This window comes from Wasmannia auropunctata, unplaced genomic scaffold (assembly GCF_000956235.1).
Source record: "Wasmannia auropunctata unplaced genomic scaffold, wasmannia.A_1.0 LD336078.1, whole genome shotgun sequence".
In the NCBI taxonomy this organism is placed as follows: domain Eukaryota; kingdom Metazoa; phylum Arthropoda; class Insecta; order Hymenoptera; family Formicidae; genus Wasmannia; species Wasmannia auropunctata.
The window spans coordinates 3,555,020-3,570,014 of NW_012026812.1; the positions used below are offsets into that span (position 1 = coordinate 3,555,020).

At 38.3% G+C, this 14,995-nt stretch overlaps 2 protein-coding genes across 2 annotated transcripts in view; one reads left to right on the forward strand and one right to left on the reverse strand.

Annotated features, from left to right (window-relative positions):
* Nucleotides 1–14,995, forward strand: part of LOC105449117 — a 246,648-nt gene that overhangs the window by 22,172 nt on the left and 209,481 nt on the right. The gene's annotated exons all lie outside the window — the stretch shown is intronic.
* Nucleotides 4,674–12,810, reverse strand: LOC105448982. The gene is made up of 5 exons (XM_011687912.1): nucleotides 12,460–12,810; nucleotides 6,117–6,294; nucleotides 5,822–5,979; nucleotides 5,581–5,700; nucleotides 4,674–5,398 (listed from the first exon to the last, which is right to left on the reverse strand). The coding sequence occupies exons 1-5, from the start codon at nucleotides 12,477–12,479 to the stop codon at nucleotides 5,230–5,232; spliced, it is 645 nt and encodes a 214-aa protein (XP_011686214.1). The 5' UTR covers nucleotides 12,480–12,810; the 3' UTR covers nucleotides 4,674–5,229.

Genomic DNA, 14,995 nt, shown 5'->3' on the forward strand with positions numbered 1-14,995 from the left:
GTTGTAGCGCGCGTGCAATCGACAAACACACTTATTCGCTCCTGGAGGATATGCACTGTTACAGTTTGTGCAATACGCTGAGTTACATATAATGCATGCCATATTTCCATAATCGTTTCCTGATGTTGCAATGACATTTCGTCGGCGACAGCGAGTGCAATTGCAATTTTCACCGAGATGCGTTCGCCGTCGCAGTCACGTTTGTCGCGAGACCGTTTCCTTATACCGGTAATTATTATGTTTATTTTAGATTACATTTTGAAACAACAATAGAATTCAGAGTAATTAAGTTCAGAGCATTTCAATAGATTATTTGAGTATTCAGAGTATAGAAAAATGGGAAAAAATTGATACTCCCCTTATAGAAATTTAATAGATTTAATTAAAGCACTGAATGCTTTTAATATGCTCGGAAAATTCATGTATAAACAGTAGTATATCGTAAAACAAACATTATGAGATAACATCTTTTTTAAAAATATAATGAATTCTACGAAATATGTCATAGTCTATATAGAGATGTGTACACAGATGTGTGAAAAAAAATCCACATAGAAACATGATTACTCTCCTGCAATCTCTCCTACGACATTATCGAAAGGTCAACGTGGAACTTGTTGTATTGCCCACGGATATTTCTGTTTGCACTTAAAAGTCGTACATTATGACCATCTCAGGCATTAGTTATGTAATTGGCTGTAATGTAATATATGCAACGAAGTTAAACACGAATATATATTTCTACAATCATTTCATTATTACAGCAGATAAAGTTTCAGAAATGCATAACAGATATAACCAATTCTTGTTTCATTTCCAGTGAATCTTAATTTAACAGAATATATTAACTCTTAAACGGCAATCACTAGCGCGTTTAATGTTATAAAATAAAGTTGCCAACAAAGATGATATTCCATGTAATTCTCGCCAAGAAAAAGATGTTCTTAAATTCGCTAGAGAATCCGTAGACAAAGAAACAATCGGAGAATGTTCGAAGATGAAGTCAGGTTTAACCTTTGCCATAATAACAGCGATAATAAATCGTGATGGTAAAGAGCTTCGCGCGCGCGCAACCTGAGAAATCGTAAATAGCGACGTCAAAATTTTTCTCTCTTTGCTGGACGCTATTTTTTTCGGTCGTGTCCAAAGATGGAAATCGTTTATTCGTTACTTTCCTTCCGCAATACGATAACGGTTTCGCTGCGCGACTGAGGGCCGCGGGAAGTGTCAGCGGTTGTAATAACGACGGAGGTCGAGAGAAACGGGAAATTCCTGACGGAATGTCGTCTCGATCAAGGATGACCGGTGAACCACGGGCGCGAGATCACTCCTGATTCACGATTAGAACCTTACGTAGGCGCTGTCGCGAAAGCATTGCCTATACACGTGAATTCGCGGATCTGCACACGTGTATCCCCCGAGTCGTTGTCTCTCGTTTGAGAGCATTCCTCCGATTGTTACGTTTGCTGTAATGCTACCGCTTGTCGATTTATCATATTATATATCTCTTTCTGCCGAGGTCAATATTTTCGATACTTTTGGCGATAGTTCTAGCTTGTTTTTCAATCTTCCGGAATTAAAGGCTTGCAGACGAAAGGACGAATTGCTGCTAAGCTGCAAATATATCGCGATTCCTTTGTGTTTTTCAGGAACGATTTTTATTTTAAAATTGCACGCAAAAAGGACGATTCTGAAATATTTAAAAATTTAAGTATATCCCTATCTGCTTATATTTTTTTTTAAACACAGATCTGAAAATAATTTTGTCTGGACTGTCAAAATAATGGGCTTGTTGCAACTGTGGGGTTAACCCACATTTTGTAACGGAGAGAAAATGAACTCTAAGGTTAAAATGTTGAGCTTTATAGAATTTATTTTTTGTGATTGTATAAAATGTTATAAAAAATGTTGATTAGGCCACTGTTGCAACAAGCCCTTCAATTATGTAGAAAACTGAAACTAAAACATGATGAGCAATAAGTTTTGATATTGTATAAGCAGTGCTAGTAGCTTGAATGTTCTAGCATACATAATATAATTATTTTGATAGTCCAGTAAAATTATTTTCAGATCTCTCGCTAAATTTTTAGATACTCCAGCAAAATCATTCTTTCCGTATGTTTACTGTTTTAACTTCGAGTATTATATCATAAGCAATTCAATTAATATCAACTGTCCTTCCATATAGCTTGCTTTTAAATGTCAATTTTTTTACTAGATGTCTGTAAGTTTTTTCTTTTTTTAGGTCGAAACACGTTTCGTTCTACCCATGACATTTTCTTTTCTTCTCTGATTTCTAAGAATAGCGATGCTCCTGCTCGCAAGTCACACCCGCTTTCGTTTTTTTTTTCCTCTCCTTCTCACCTTCCCTTTCGTCGTTCGTGGCCAAAATGTGCCATCCCGCGGTGTCAGGACGCGGCGCTCGGATATTCTTTGTGAGTGAAATGTTCCTCGTAAAGGCCTCAAGGCCGACCAGATGCCACCTCTCACTTTCTTGCCTGTCGTATACTTCTGCTCTTACGAGCCTCGGTCGCGACCACCTTTCTCTCTCTCTCCCTCGTTTCTTTTCGTTTTCTAGCATTTTATCCACAATCTCTCCCTCCAACACATCAACGATTCGCGGTCCTCTCGTCTCACGAGATCTGCAATCGCAAAATCCAAGGCTGCACGGGACACGGCCGAAACCACAAATCCCCTCTATGCGAACCCCGCCCGGTAAAATCGAGTCCACGATGAACTTTAAAGTTCAGCGCTCTCGTGTCGGCGCGGCGGACGAATTACGGTCGCCTATAGGTCACGTAAACGCCGACGTTTCGATTAGTTTTCGACCAGTCGCAGATTTGTATCGCGGGCTGGTCGATCGTTGTTTCCAGCTCTCGGATCCTTTGTGCCGAAAAACCCGTTATTGTCAATGTGTTGTAGGAGTCAGTATGTGTTAAGATGTGCAATATTGAATGAGGAATGAACACAGGATACTCTCTCACTTTAAAGATTCGTTACCTATAAATAATACATATAGTTTGCATTGTCATTACTCTGTCACGAGCTACATTTAATTAGAACGTGCTTTAATGTTATTTCTTGGTAATTGCAACGGCAGTTGACTCGTTGAAGCACACCTTACTTTTTAAAGCCTCGATCTCGCGCTTCGCTTCGATCGTGCCGGTCGAGACATTTCTGCATATATCGTGAGTTTGGGCGTGCAAGAGACATTTCGATGGGGGTGAAAGGCATTAAAACGAGCGCTTGTGAAGAGGTCGTGATTGGATTATTTATCGGCAATAAAGTGGGTCGGTCGCACAACCAAACTTTCGGAGTTTCGGGAGTGGTATAGGTAATGCGGCACTTCTCGTGCGGCACACTCGCTGCACATAATGTAAGAATGCGGGAGTGCACGCCCTGAACGCCTCCAACATTCCGAAGTTCGTCGTAGGACGTTTTCTCCCGTGTGCACATTCCGCGAGGATGCGTGTGCATTATTTTTACACGAGCTCGAGCATTTGCGAACTCTGAACGGGACAATAATGGAGAACGTTAGGCGTCCGGCGCCGATCGGATGAGTCAGGAATTGAATACGTTTGCTCTACGAGATCGCCTAAATCTCAAACTATGAGTCATACGTTAACACAAGCTTCTTTTTTGAGTTCCAAACAGATATAATGATGAATAGCCCGTGTAAGAACAATAAAAGTAATAAACTTTCACGCAGTTACGAATTTTTCTTTTACTTTGCTGCCAAATAATTGTAAATATAACTAAAAGTAATAGCGTGAATTAAATTGAATAATTAAAAAGAATATTCTTGGACATACGAATATTTAATTGTTTAAATTATTGACTATGTGTATATGTAGTGTAAATTTAAAAATGGCAAGAGAAATGCCATTTTACTCTCGCGCATTAAGAATAAAATTCCGTACGCGCACAAAGGGAACGTTGTTTCGCAATTTTTGTCATACGTAATTAAGATTTTACACTTGACTGATGACGTAGTCTAACAGCGTTCATTTTCCTCTAATTACATCTCATCTTTGTTTTGAACAATGAGTTATTGTATTTTTTTTGTGAGATCATTAAATTATATCTCTCGTAATGAGACAAGCTTGACAGTACATCTAATACTAATTGGAAGGATACGTAAGAGATAATTGATTGATAATTAATGTAACGTCATAATTATAAATAGCTGTATTTTTTTATCTGCGCGCAAAATAATTTTTAATTGCATCAAAATCTATTTAAAAAATAATTATCAACAAATATTTTATTGGAAGTTATAAAATTATTAAGATATTGATTAATTTCTGTAAACAATATAAACAAATTGAATGAAGAGTTATCTTTATATTTTAGAAGAGTATTCTTTAAATATATTAAAGAATTTTTATTATTTTGTTTGCAACTACTTTTTATATTATTAGCATTAATTAAAAGTTTCATTTTTTTCCCTTGCATTCTGAATTTAATTATTATAAATTGTATTTGAACTTCGTTATATTATAAAAAGTTACATATAAAAAATGTAATTTTAAAGAAGGTAATTTTAGTTTAAACAAGTTTACATATTGATTTTAAACATTTCGTTTTCTCTGTATTTAAATAACACAATTAATAATAAGATATCATTTTAGTGAGTTTCTACATTATGAAAATAATTTAATGGCTACATGGAATAGAGTCGCTTTCCAGAGAAACTTTATTGTCACATTAATTTACATTTATACAATAGGTGATTTAGGTGCTTGACGGACGACAGTGTTTTGCTATGTACACATCACTTTTCCATCATCCCTTGCACGCGTCTATCGAAGCTTAGTGTGGCTAAGGGGAAGATCTCGTTCCTTCGATTAACACCCGTCGTAATAACTGATATTTCCCAGCTTTCTGTTGATTGTTTGTGTTTTTAATACCGCGCGATGTAAGACGTAAACGAAGCTGTCGTTCTTCGAGAAAGACATGATGTCTCCACATGAATCGTGCCCAAAATGCATTACAATTTTTATTTAGTATTAATTGTGCATCGAAAGTCCGCGTACACGGAAATCGAGAATATGTTCCGAATCTATAAAGTATTTCTAAGAATTCGGCGAGTAAATATCGTTTTACAAAAATTGTACATTGTGAGAAAGACGACGGTTTTCGGGCGCTGATCGGTTGTTGAATTCGATTAATGCGCGTTCTAAGAAATCAACAAGCTCAGGGCTCTCTCATCAGGAATTGGCGATCGGTTTAGCTACGCCTGCGGTAGGAGCTGGCTTTAGGCTTTACTTGGACCTCCTCCCGCTGGGTCTCCTCGACTTCCTCCTGAACAATCTTTCCTCTTCCTCCGAACCTGCCGCGCCCCGATGTTCTCGCCTCGTTACCCGCACTAGCTTTGCTACGATTGCTTGTACTAGCTCTGGAAACATATCACTTTATTGTAATAATATATAACATGTCTTGAGTAGAAAAAGCATACAAGACGTTTAAAACAATTATTATCTTTTTGAAATAAAAATGATTGAATATTGCTGAGAAATATAAAGTTACAAAGAGTTATAAAGAGAGTAAATATCTTCTTTTTTTCAAAATTTGCATTACTTTGACTTGGCTGTGGTATGTTCCACTGCAGAATGTGTGGTGGCAGTTTCACGTGAATGGCTACTAGGTCCGGTTTGAGCTCTTCGCCTTTTCAAGGCAGCCAAAAGATCCTCGTTTGATCTGAAATTACATTAATTCTATAATGTAATTTTATGATGTACAGATCAAGCATAGAATTCGTTATAAAATATCTGAAGGTAAAAATATCTATGGATTATATTATTATTGCATAAGTGGTTACCTGAAGGGCCTGACGCCACCGTTATTTCGAAGTTTCTTCGCAGATTCGGTCGTCGTCGTGGGTGCTTCGTGTTCCTGATTTTCATCGAGCGCGTCTTCATCTTCCACCACATCTTCTTCGGGCGCTTGTTCCACCGGCTTTGACGTCGTTGATTGTGCCTGGAAAGGGAAAGCAGGGGAGAAGAAAAGATTATTTTGTGATTAAAATATTGACTTTATTTCGATATTTTGTGATTTCCTTCGTATAGGTATACGTTGTCATACAAATGCGTTAATATAAAAGATGTTGGACTCACTTGTGCTTTCTTTTTTCCTACATTTGGTACATTGACACGTCCTCTCGAAGATAGAAGACCTCCCAGTCGATTTGCTGGCTTTGTTGGCGCCGGCGTTACCGGCGCTGCTGCCTCCTCTTCGTAATCATACTCCTCTTCGGCTGATTTGCAGACGGCTATTATACAAAGGGCTAATATTCTGCAAAGAACACGTTTATGCGTATTAAAATTTTTGACTATATTAATGTATTTTTTTTTAAATTTACTTTATCTTTGACAAAATATTATGTATATATAATTCGCTGCTTAGCATTTTTTACTTGTACTATTTTTTTATCAACACATCGAATTGTTCTACGATTCGTGCGTTTGCTTTCCTTCTACACATTTTGCTTAAAAGAAAAAGGTACAAGATTGTAAAATTAATTAATTCTTTTAATGTTCAGCCACGTTAAAGATGTATATCTCTTTAAAAAATAGAACAAATAAAGGTTGTAAATATCTATAATACAGTATCGTATATTGTCATTGCAAATGTGCGACAGTGCAGGTTACAGCAAACGTCTTAGAAAACAATTTTTCTGATCGAGAAAAAAGTCATCGAACGATCGTGTGAAAACCGTGACGATCTATGCTCTGTCGCTATTTACGCTAAAAAAAGTGTGTTATTTAAGTAGCGGCGTAACGCCATCGCGAAACAAGTTTATTGCGGTTAAATTGACAGGCTGCACTTAGAAGACAGCGGAATACGCAAGTCAGAGTATTGCTTAGTTAGGGAACTTAATAGCCCGAGCGTAAGATTATGCGGTTGTTATTTTAAGGACTTAAACGCAGGAGCCATTTTATGTATCGCGCGAGGCTCACTTCTTATATAACTCACATTATGACTTTACTATTTTTAAGATCTTTCTATTAGAGAAAAAGATTTAACATTCATTTTATATACATGTGTTTCAACCTAAATTTTTACGTTATTATTTAATTATTTCTCGTTTCTAATTTTGAACTTTTAAAGGTTTTCTCCGAAAGAAATAGATTTTTTGAACTTTGATAGCCATCCGTTTCTTGAGTGCAGATTTTTTTATTTTCGGAAGACCGATGAATCGATTTGCTTCTTTGAAATGGAAACGAGTCGAAGCGCGAATTTTGCGCAGGACGCACGCAGGACGGCTGACCGGTCGCAACTTTCGCCAGGATCGAAAAAGGAATCCGAGGACGAGAGATCCTACTCGCGACGTGCGCTGCAACGATTATTATGTGCGCTCGGAGCGCGGCGCGCTGCCCGGCTCGTTCGCATGTTCGCCGTTCGCGTTCGCGTTCGCTCGTAGTAAATCCGCGTACACCAGGTGGATTTTGACCTGTGACATTCACGTACACGGGACTCACTTTCTCTGCACGGTTCTCGTGCAACTCGCGCGCCGCGGCGCTCGGGATTGGCCGCGCCGTTACGACGGGACATTCATACGTGAGGCGGCTCACAAATGTCAAGAAAACCAGCCGAACCTCGGGGTGAAGAAAGGGGGAGAAATTTCGAGGGATCCGTGCGGGAGACGACGAGCCCGGCGATCTCGATCGCCGCAGGAATACGCACGCTGGCGCGATTGCGAAGGCACGAATTCGAAACGCGAATTGGAACGAAAACAATGACGACATCTCACTTGAAGATAATCTTTGACACGTGGATGACAGTGTCGTTGTTGTTATACGAAAAACAACCGTGTCGTTTCGTTAAATTTAAATATGTTTAATAATAATTTCTAAGCTTTAGGATTCTCCCTGCATATCAGGGGATAATTATTTTTGTTTATTGTATGAAATCGGAAATGGTACACGTCGGAAAGAACGCGTTTGCTGAAATTGTGTCAAATTTTTTTTAAACTGGAGTACGATCATAATTGATAGCGGCATGGTAATTATCAATCAATTGACTTGATTCATAGTTGAAATTAATTCACTCATCGCTTCTCATTCATTAATTATAATCGTGTTTACACAGACAGATTGGCATTAGTGATGGGATGTAATGATGGGTGAAGACGTATTTGAATTCTTTGCAGGATATTTGTACAAAAATTACAAATTAATTTTTATTGTGTGTCAAAATTATTAAATAATTTGGAAGAAAATTTCTACATTTATCTTGAAGAAAACTTTGCGAAATTTATCAAATATATTTCGTATCTTTTCATAAAATGTAAAATAAATTCCGAACGGGTAGCCGGCATTTACAATGTGTCATTGTATTCGCGTCCTCAATTTCCAGCAGACATTTTAGGATATATTACAACATGTCCAAACTTGGTCATTGTTCGTATAGAATTCATAAGCAGATTCCTTGGTGCACTTATTGATCAAAGCGTTGTCTGACGGGATAATTCTGCCAGAATTTCTCAAGATTACCTTGAACGTCTGCTTCGACGACGAATAAATTTTAACGAATGTTTAAAGCGGTTTCAATACGTTTGTGAGACCTTGCAGCCATTCGCGAATTTCAATGTGGATTCAATAATGAGTTGAACTAATAGGGAACATAAGATCGAATAGAATGTGCTTTAAATGTAAAGCAGTTTGCACTATCATACTTATCAATAATATTTGTATTATAAGATATTAACACGTACGTATTTCTAAAATTTTCCGGGTAGTAGTTTTTTTTATCCGAAGACAAACATAAGTTTGTCTCGCAGCTAATAACATTTTAACATCTCGAGTTAACAATAAGTGTTCTTTTTCACTTTCACATTTCGAGCATCTCCTTCTCATTTAAAGACTGGCCTTTAACAGATTCTTGACGTAAGTTTCTACACGCTTCTGGCTACAATCGCTGTTACCTCATTGCACAGAAGTCCTTTATTCGCGAGTGATGCTCAAGCTCCTTGTTGAAAGGACACACTCGGGAGAATAAAAATTGTTCCACAGTCTGTTCTCTGTATGCAAAGTTAATTGAAAATGACGCGTGTCATTTATTAAATTGTGCCACCATAACGTCTCCGATGAATATTCTTGTACTGTGGATGCATTAGCTGACGCTTCATTAATATTCTAGATGATTATTCTCACTGTGTTGGGGATAAAAATCCGACTCCTGAGTTCTTCGAAACGGAACGTTTGTTGCTCATTATTCATTACGTGACATCATGCGATATAATGCTTTTACCGTTAGCAAGGACATTTACCGTCTACGCTTAACGGGATTATACCAATATAATTCGCACATTTTAATTGAAGCGTAAACAACCGAAGATTAATAGTCTTAATTTTGTTGTTTTCTTTGGACTTATCTTGTCGTTCCACTTTTGCTTTTAAAATTCTCTAAATTCTACAAGGAAACTGTAATAAAAAAATTGTTTTATTAATCATTATTAATTATTTTGTTTAAATATGTATTTGTAAAATATATAAGAGGCGTGCACGATCGAATATATTTGACACTTTCAATTTTACATTATTATGAAGGATATAGCTTGTTATTTTTTTGGAATATATAGCACTTTAAGATATTATAATTATTTGTTATTAATCCTAGGTTTTGTTTCAATTTAATGTATAGAAATATTTTAGATAAAATCTTGATAATGAATTGTTGAATAGTAGAAAGTATCTAATTTAAATTAGCAAGGAAGTTGCAAGTATTAGGTTATCGATTCATGATTATTAACGAGATGTAGAATTCCATATATGACATGTTCTTACATTCATACATTCATGTTTATTTTACATCATAATATAAATGATAATGCGGTGATACTCACAAGCGCTGATTGATTCCCGATCAGAACGCGTGGTTTTTTTATAACTTACAACTTCTTGAAATCGTGCTTATTTTCCTTTTTTCTGATATTTAATTTAATGTCTTATTTTAATGAAGTAATAGACGTTGTGTGACTTCTATCAACCAAGAATTATTTCGGCAATACATATTAGGAATATTCTCGCGACAAAAGAAGTATGAAATTTTTATGGTTTAGACTTTAGAAAAAATTGAGGATACAAAGTGACGATAATTTATACAGAAATCTTAGTGGAAAGTTAAAATGAAACGCAAAAGAAGTCGTGCAATTGATTTACCCGCCTGTGGAATCTGCGATCTACTTTTTCTTTTTATCAGCGAAACCGGTTCACTGAGTAAACGAGAATAGCCACTCGGCGTAATTAATGAGCATAATCCCCGTTGTATGCGGGGGCTGCGAGAAACTGTCCGAATGCGGAATATATTTTCGCGTTAGCATAATACCTCCCGACGTACGTAAATCTTGATTTATATCTCGCGAGTGAAGTAATTCATCGTCCGTCCGACTATACGTAGCGTCGCGCGCGACGCGGGATCACTGAACTTCACTTAGAACTTCGCCTTGGAAGAAAGCGATTACATTCGCATTATATTCCACCTGCAGGATGTCGTTAACGATTGTGCGTGGGCTCGCGTTGCTTCTGTCCCGCATAAGAAATCTTTTGTCATCTTCATACCTCTCTCATTTTTCTATCGCTACCTTTTCTGTATTTTAGCGTTCCTTAGCATTTTAACTTCTCTCTTTACGCGTCTTTTCTCCCGAGTTCGGCGAAAAAGATTTATTTCGTTTGTCACACAAGTTGAAGATGAAATCGTAACTCTCTGTAATACAAGTTCAATGCAATTTTCGTCCAAGTAGTCATAGAAAAAATGTTTCGATTCACTTTTTAAGAAAAATTAAAATAGTAATTTTATTTAAAATCTTATTAAATAATAAATGTTTTGTGTAAACTAATTGTAAGATGCAATATTACATTTAATTTTCTCTTTTTGTATTTTTTCCATTTCCTTCTTCTTAAAAATTTATCTTTCTTTTTAAAATTAAAGTAGTTTCTCTTTTTTCTTCCTTTTCTTCGTCTTCTGTATGTCTCTCTCGGGTGTGTTTTAATATTTTTTTTATTCCAATCCTTTCATTCCTTTGACTGTAATATGAATTTATACGCTGCATCTGATGCATTTTTATTACGTGCTTAAGAAAAGTCGCTTCAGGAGAGATATTAAAATATAAGTAATAAATGCCTCTTTCCGTTTTTCTTTCACGCCAACTTGTAATACAGGAGCGAAGACACATTATCGCGCATTGCTCATTAGTATAATGTCAAAGAGAAGCAACGGCGATATCCGTTACATTTACACAAAATTTTTCTCGAGTAAAACGGACACGCATTTATTAATCGATTTCAATAATAAACGCTGTTATGCGCTCTCACTCTCGTTACGGCGTTTCTAATCAATTTCCTGGTCAGAACCAGGAAAGGACTTCGTGCACGCCACTGCAGTCGTTCGTTTGCATAACGTGCCTCTCCTGCATCCCGTTATTAATACTTGGCTCGCAAAGCCTCGTACGCGCGGTTCGGCTGGAGTATGAATCCGATCGAAATGTCGAACGGGAGCGTAGCGTGAAGTAATCAATAGGCGACGGTTTATAAAACGCGTGATTGAATAACTTCTCATATAGAGTCGGGGCACGTGTGTTTTATACTCGACAACCGGTACGCATTATCTTCGACCCGTTAACGTGGAATACATCACGTTAAACGATCCGGGATATATTGGCTATTAAGCGTCATAAATCGATCTACGTCCGCGATCGAAAGTTATATTCGACGCTCGGCAGCCGCAATTTCCGTCAGGCGTTAGCAATTTTGATTACAGGTAACTGGATGACAGATATTAAGCCTGAAACGCGAGGTGTAGATACGGATAGCGTACGTATAACTTTCAATCACGAACGTATAACCGGCCTTGGAATTATTCAGGTTGTCTCCACTAAAAGCGTGATCTACGAATAATCTACGATCGCGCGAAGTTGGTGGGTAAGCGATTAAATCGTTAAGCTTCATTAACCCCTGCTTGCTCCAACTGCTTACTGCTACCGAAATGCCGCTGAATAATGTAGTGACACGTTAAATATATTTCGCTTCCCGATTACTGCATTTGAATAATTTGTATAGTTTTTTTAAATTTTTTAAATGCCTTTTTAATTTCTCTAATGCATCCGGACGCGTATATCTAAGATTACAAAAGGGAACTTGCCACCTGCTTCCATTTAGCAACATTGCAAAACGAACGCTTGAAAATGTTGAGAAAAATGGAGAAGTTTGTTGCATAAGAATGACTGCCCTATCAAAGTGAGGCTTGATTGCGATTTCGTTATTATTAAAATAGCTAAAATCGAAGAGCTCAGTACGAGAATGAAATAGATCCATGTTCTGTAAAAATCCCCTTTGAATTGCGAAGTCACGCGTACGTAGAACTCTATAAATTATGGATTTCATTTTCGCACTTAAACCACCCGATTATTTATTTTCGATGGACTCGGCGGATCGCGTGAGCCGTCGACGGCGTACTCACGTGAACAGCGTAAGTTTCATGGTGTCGGCGGCCTAGGGCGGATTCTGTTTTGGTCCTCTGCGGATGCCCTTCTGTGAGGCTTGCGAGAAGCGTGCGGAAACCACCTGGTCTGTGGCCGACTGTTACCACTGGCGCGAGGCCCGCGAGGGAATGAATATCAGGCGACAACCTGGGTGGAAGGAAACCGAAAGAGCACACCACTGCAATCGCGGAGGCTGTGTACTTTGGAGTGCCGAGCCGAGTTTCCCCTTCTCTCTATATATATGGCACTCTCACTCTGCCAGCAACCACCCGTGCTAAAGCCAACCGACGATAGCGTACGCGCGCGGTATTCCGATATACCTGATACGCGCGCACACTCACCCCCTTACGTCGCATACACAATGCGTGTGCAATGTCGCGAATACCCGGGCTTTTATACGCTATCTTTTCCACAAAGTCAGCAAGTCGCGAGAGTGGAGGTTACCCACTTGCCCACTTGTCATCTTGCAAGCTCGCTACGATCCAAACCGTTAATATGTTTGGAGGATGATATTATAACGTTTCACGATGCAATAAAATCAAGATGTTTAGGAGACGTTGTGATATTAACGTATCACAATGTAATTAAAATACCTTTGATGTGTTGTTGTTTTTGTACTTTAATAATTGCAAATATTGGGTATTATTGAATATTTTAATACTAGGGTGTATTGAACTTTCAAACAGTATTAAAGGATTCGGAAAGGAATCGCCGGTCTTGGGCAATGACGCACCTTTTCACATTTCGATTGCAGAACATTTGCCATATATGCCGGCGACGGCGATGGCGACGGCGGTGCGCATTGCCCGATAAATTGACGGGACAATATTTTCGAAGGTATTATTTTATTTCGCCAAAGCGTACATACGCAACGCGTGATAAATCTCGAATAAATATCCTGCAATTCTGGGTAAGAAACGCTAACCAACTGTTTCTACCGAAGTGCGGTAATGTCATTTTCGAGCGATCACCGAGAGATCGACGTGCACGCGCGATTTTAAATTCTGTTATTTAACTAAAATGTATTACGCCATGCTACAGTATATTTAACGTAATAAGAAAGATATCGCATTTAAACATGTATATTATTCAAATTTATATACAAAAATGTTTTGCTTGAAAATATTATATCACTCTTTGCATAACGTTATCAAATAATTAGTAACCACGTAATTTTAATATAATAATTAATTTAATTTAAAAATAATAATAACTTATTACAGTGCAGAAGATACGAGATGTTACACGCTGCTTATAAACCTAAATCTTTGACATAATTAATATAATTAAAAATAATAATAATGTTCTAATGGATAGAAATAGATAATGATTCTGTAAAATGGGGATATGCACCATGCCGAATTAGTCTTCAGTAAAATCTGATTGAGAGGAATATTCGAATATCAATAATTTTTTTTCTCTCTTTCTCTCACTCTCACTTTGCAATTCTCGATCGAATCCCGAGGAGGCGTATAGCTTCTCCTGTAATCTTCCTTTCCCTTTCATCCATTAGAAGACGATCGGCGCCGCATACCCACATTTCCCCACGTGTCACTCCTTTTCAATGTGTTCCCTCGTCTCTTTCTCTCTCTCTCTCTCTCTCTCTCTCTCTCTCTGTCATCTTGACTATCTCGATTGCAGATGCCGCACACACACGTTTCGTGAAATTTATGCCACGCTGGAATCCGTGGCTCGTCTTCGCCCAGCGCGATGTAAATTCAAATTCCAACGGACGGTTCTTGCCGCCGAGTGGAACGGCAAAGGTATTGTCCGGCCGGCGGCCGGAATCGGACCGATCGCGGTCGTAAGAGATCACGCTGTTGCATCTGGTCGATCAATATTCATGAATTCACTCGATCACTCTTTCTTTGTTTCGACTCGCGGGCCGCGACAGGTCGCCGTGACGGCCCTTCGAGATGTGAAAAGGTGCCGCGAGGGACAACGTGTCTTAGGTCAGACCGCGAGCAGTGAAAGTAAAGACACGGACACCTACAGCAGCAAGGTGCTGTAGGCAAGAATGCCATGGCACCCTGCCGCTGCTGGCTCCTACGGCGCGGTGCTCTATCGCGCCCGTTTCGTTTTGTCTCCGTGTCGCGCGAAAGAAATCGGGACCGGTGTCTCTCTCTCGGCGGCCGTGAAAATCCCTTTTCTTCGTTTTGCTCCTTTGAGAACTGGTTGTTTCTCCCCAAACTCCGGTGCGAACAACGGCAAATTTTATGCGCCAGTGCCAAACTGAAAAAAATCTGGCAAACCAAAAAAAAAAAGAAAATGAATATCATTGTACAAACCCGAACAGAATTTTCACGGCTATCGCATGTGCAAATGAAATTCGAATTGGTCATTATTCTGTACGTAAATCGTAGAATAGTCAGAGGAGATTCGACAAACGTCAAGTCCTCTTGCAGTATATAATTTACGACTTTCCGCGAACAACGTATTCATAAATATAAGAAACGAATAAAAATGAGAAATGTTAGCAAGAGCAGATAAAAATCTAAGAACTTTAATTATGCC

What these genes read in the sequence shown, in the direction of transcription:
- LOC105448982 (XM_011687912.1), bottom strand. Translation starts at nt 12,479, where the DNA reads ATGAAACTTACGCTGTTCAC. An exon ending in ATGAAACTTACGCTGTTCAC is followed by an intron (nt 6,295 to 12,459) that starts GTGAGTACGCCG and finishes TGTTCTTTGCAG; the next exon opens with AATATTAGCCCTTTGTATAA. An exon ending in CATACCACAGCCAAGTCAAA is followed by an intron (nt 5,399 to 5,580) that starts GTAATGCAAATT and finishes ATATGTTTCCAG; the next exon opens with AGCTAGTACAAGCAATCGTA.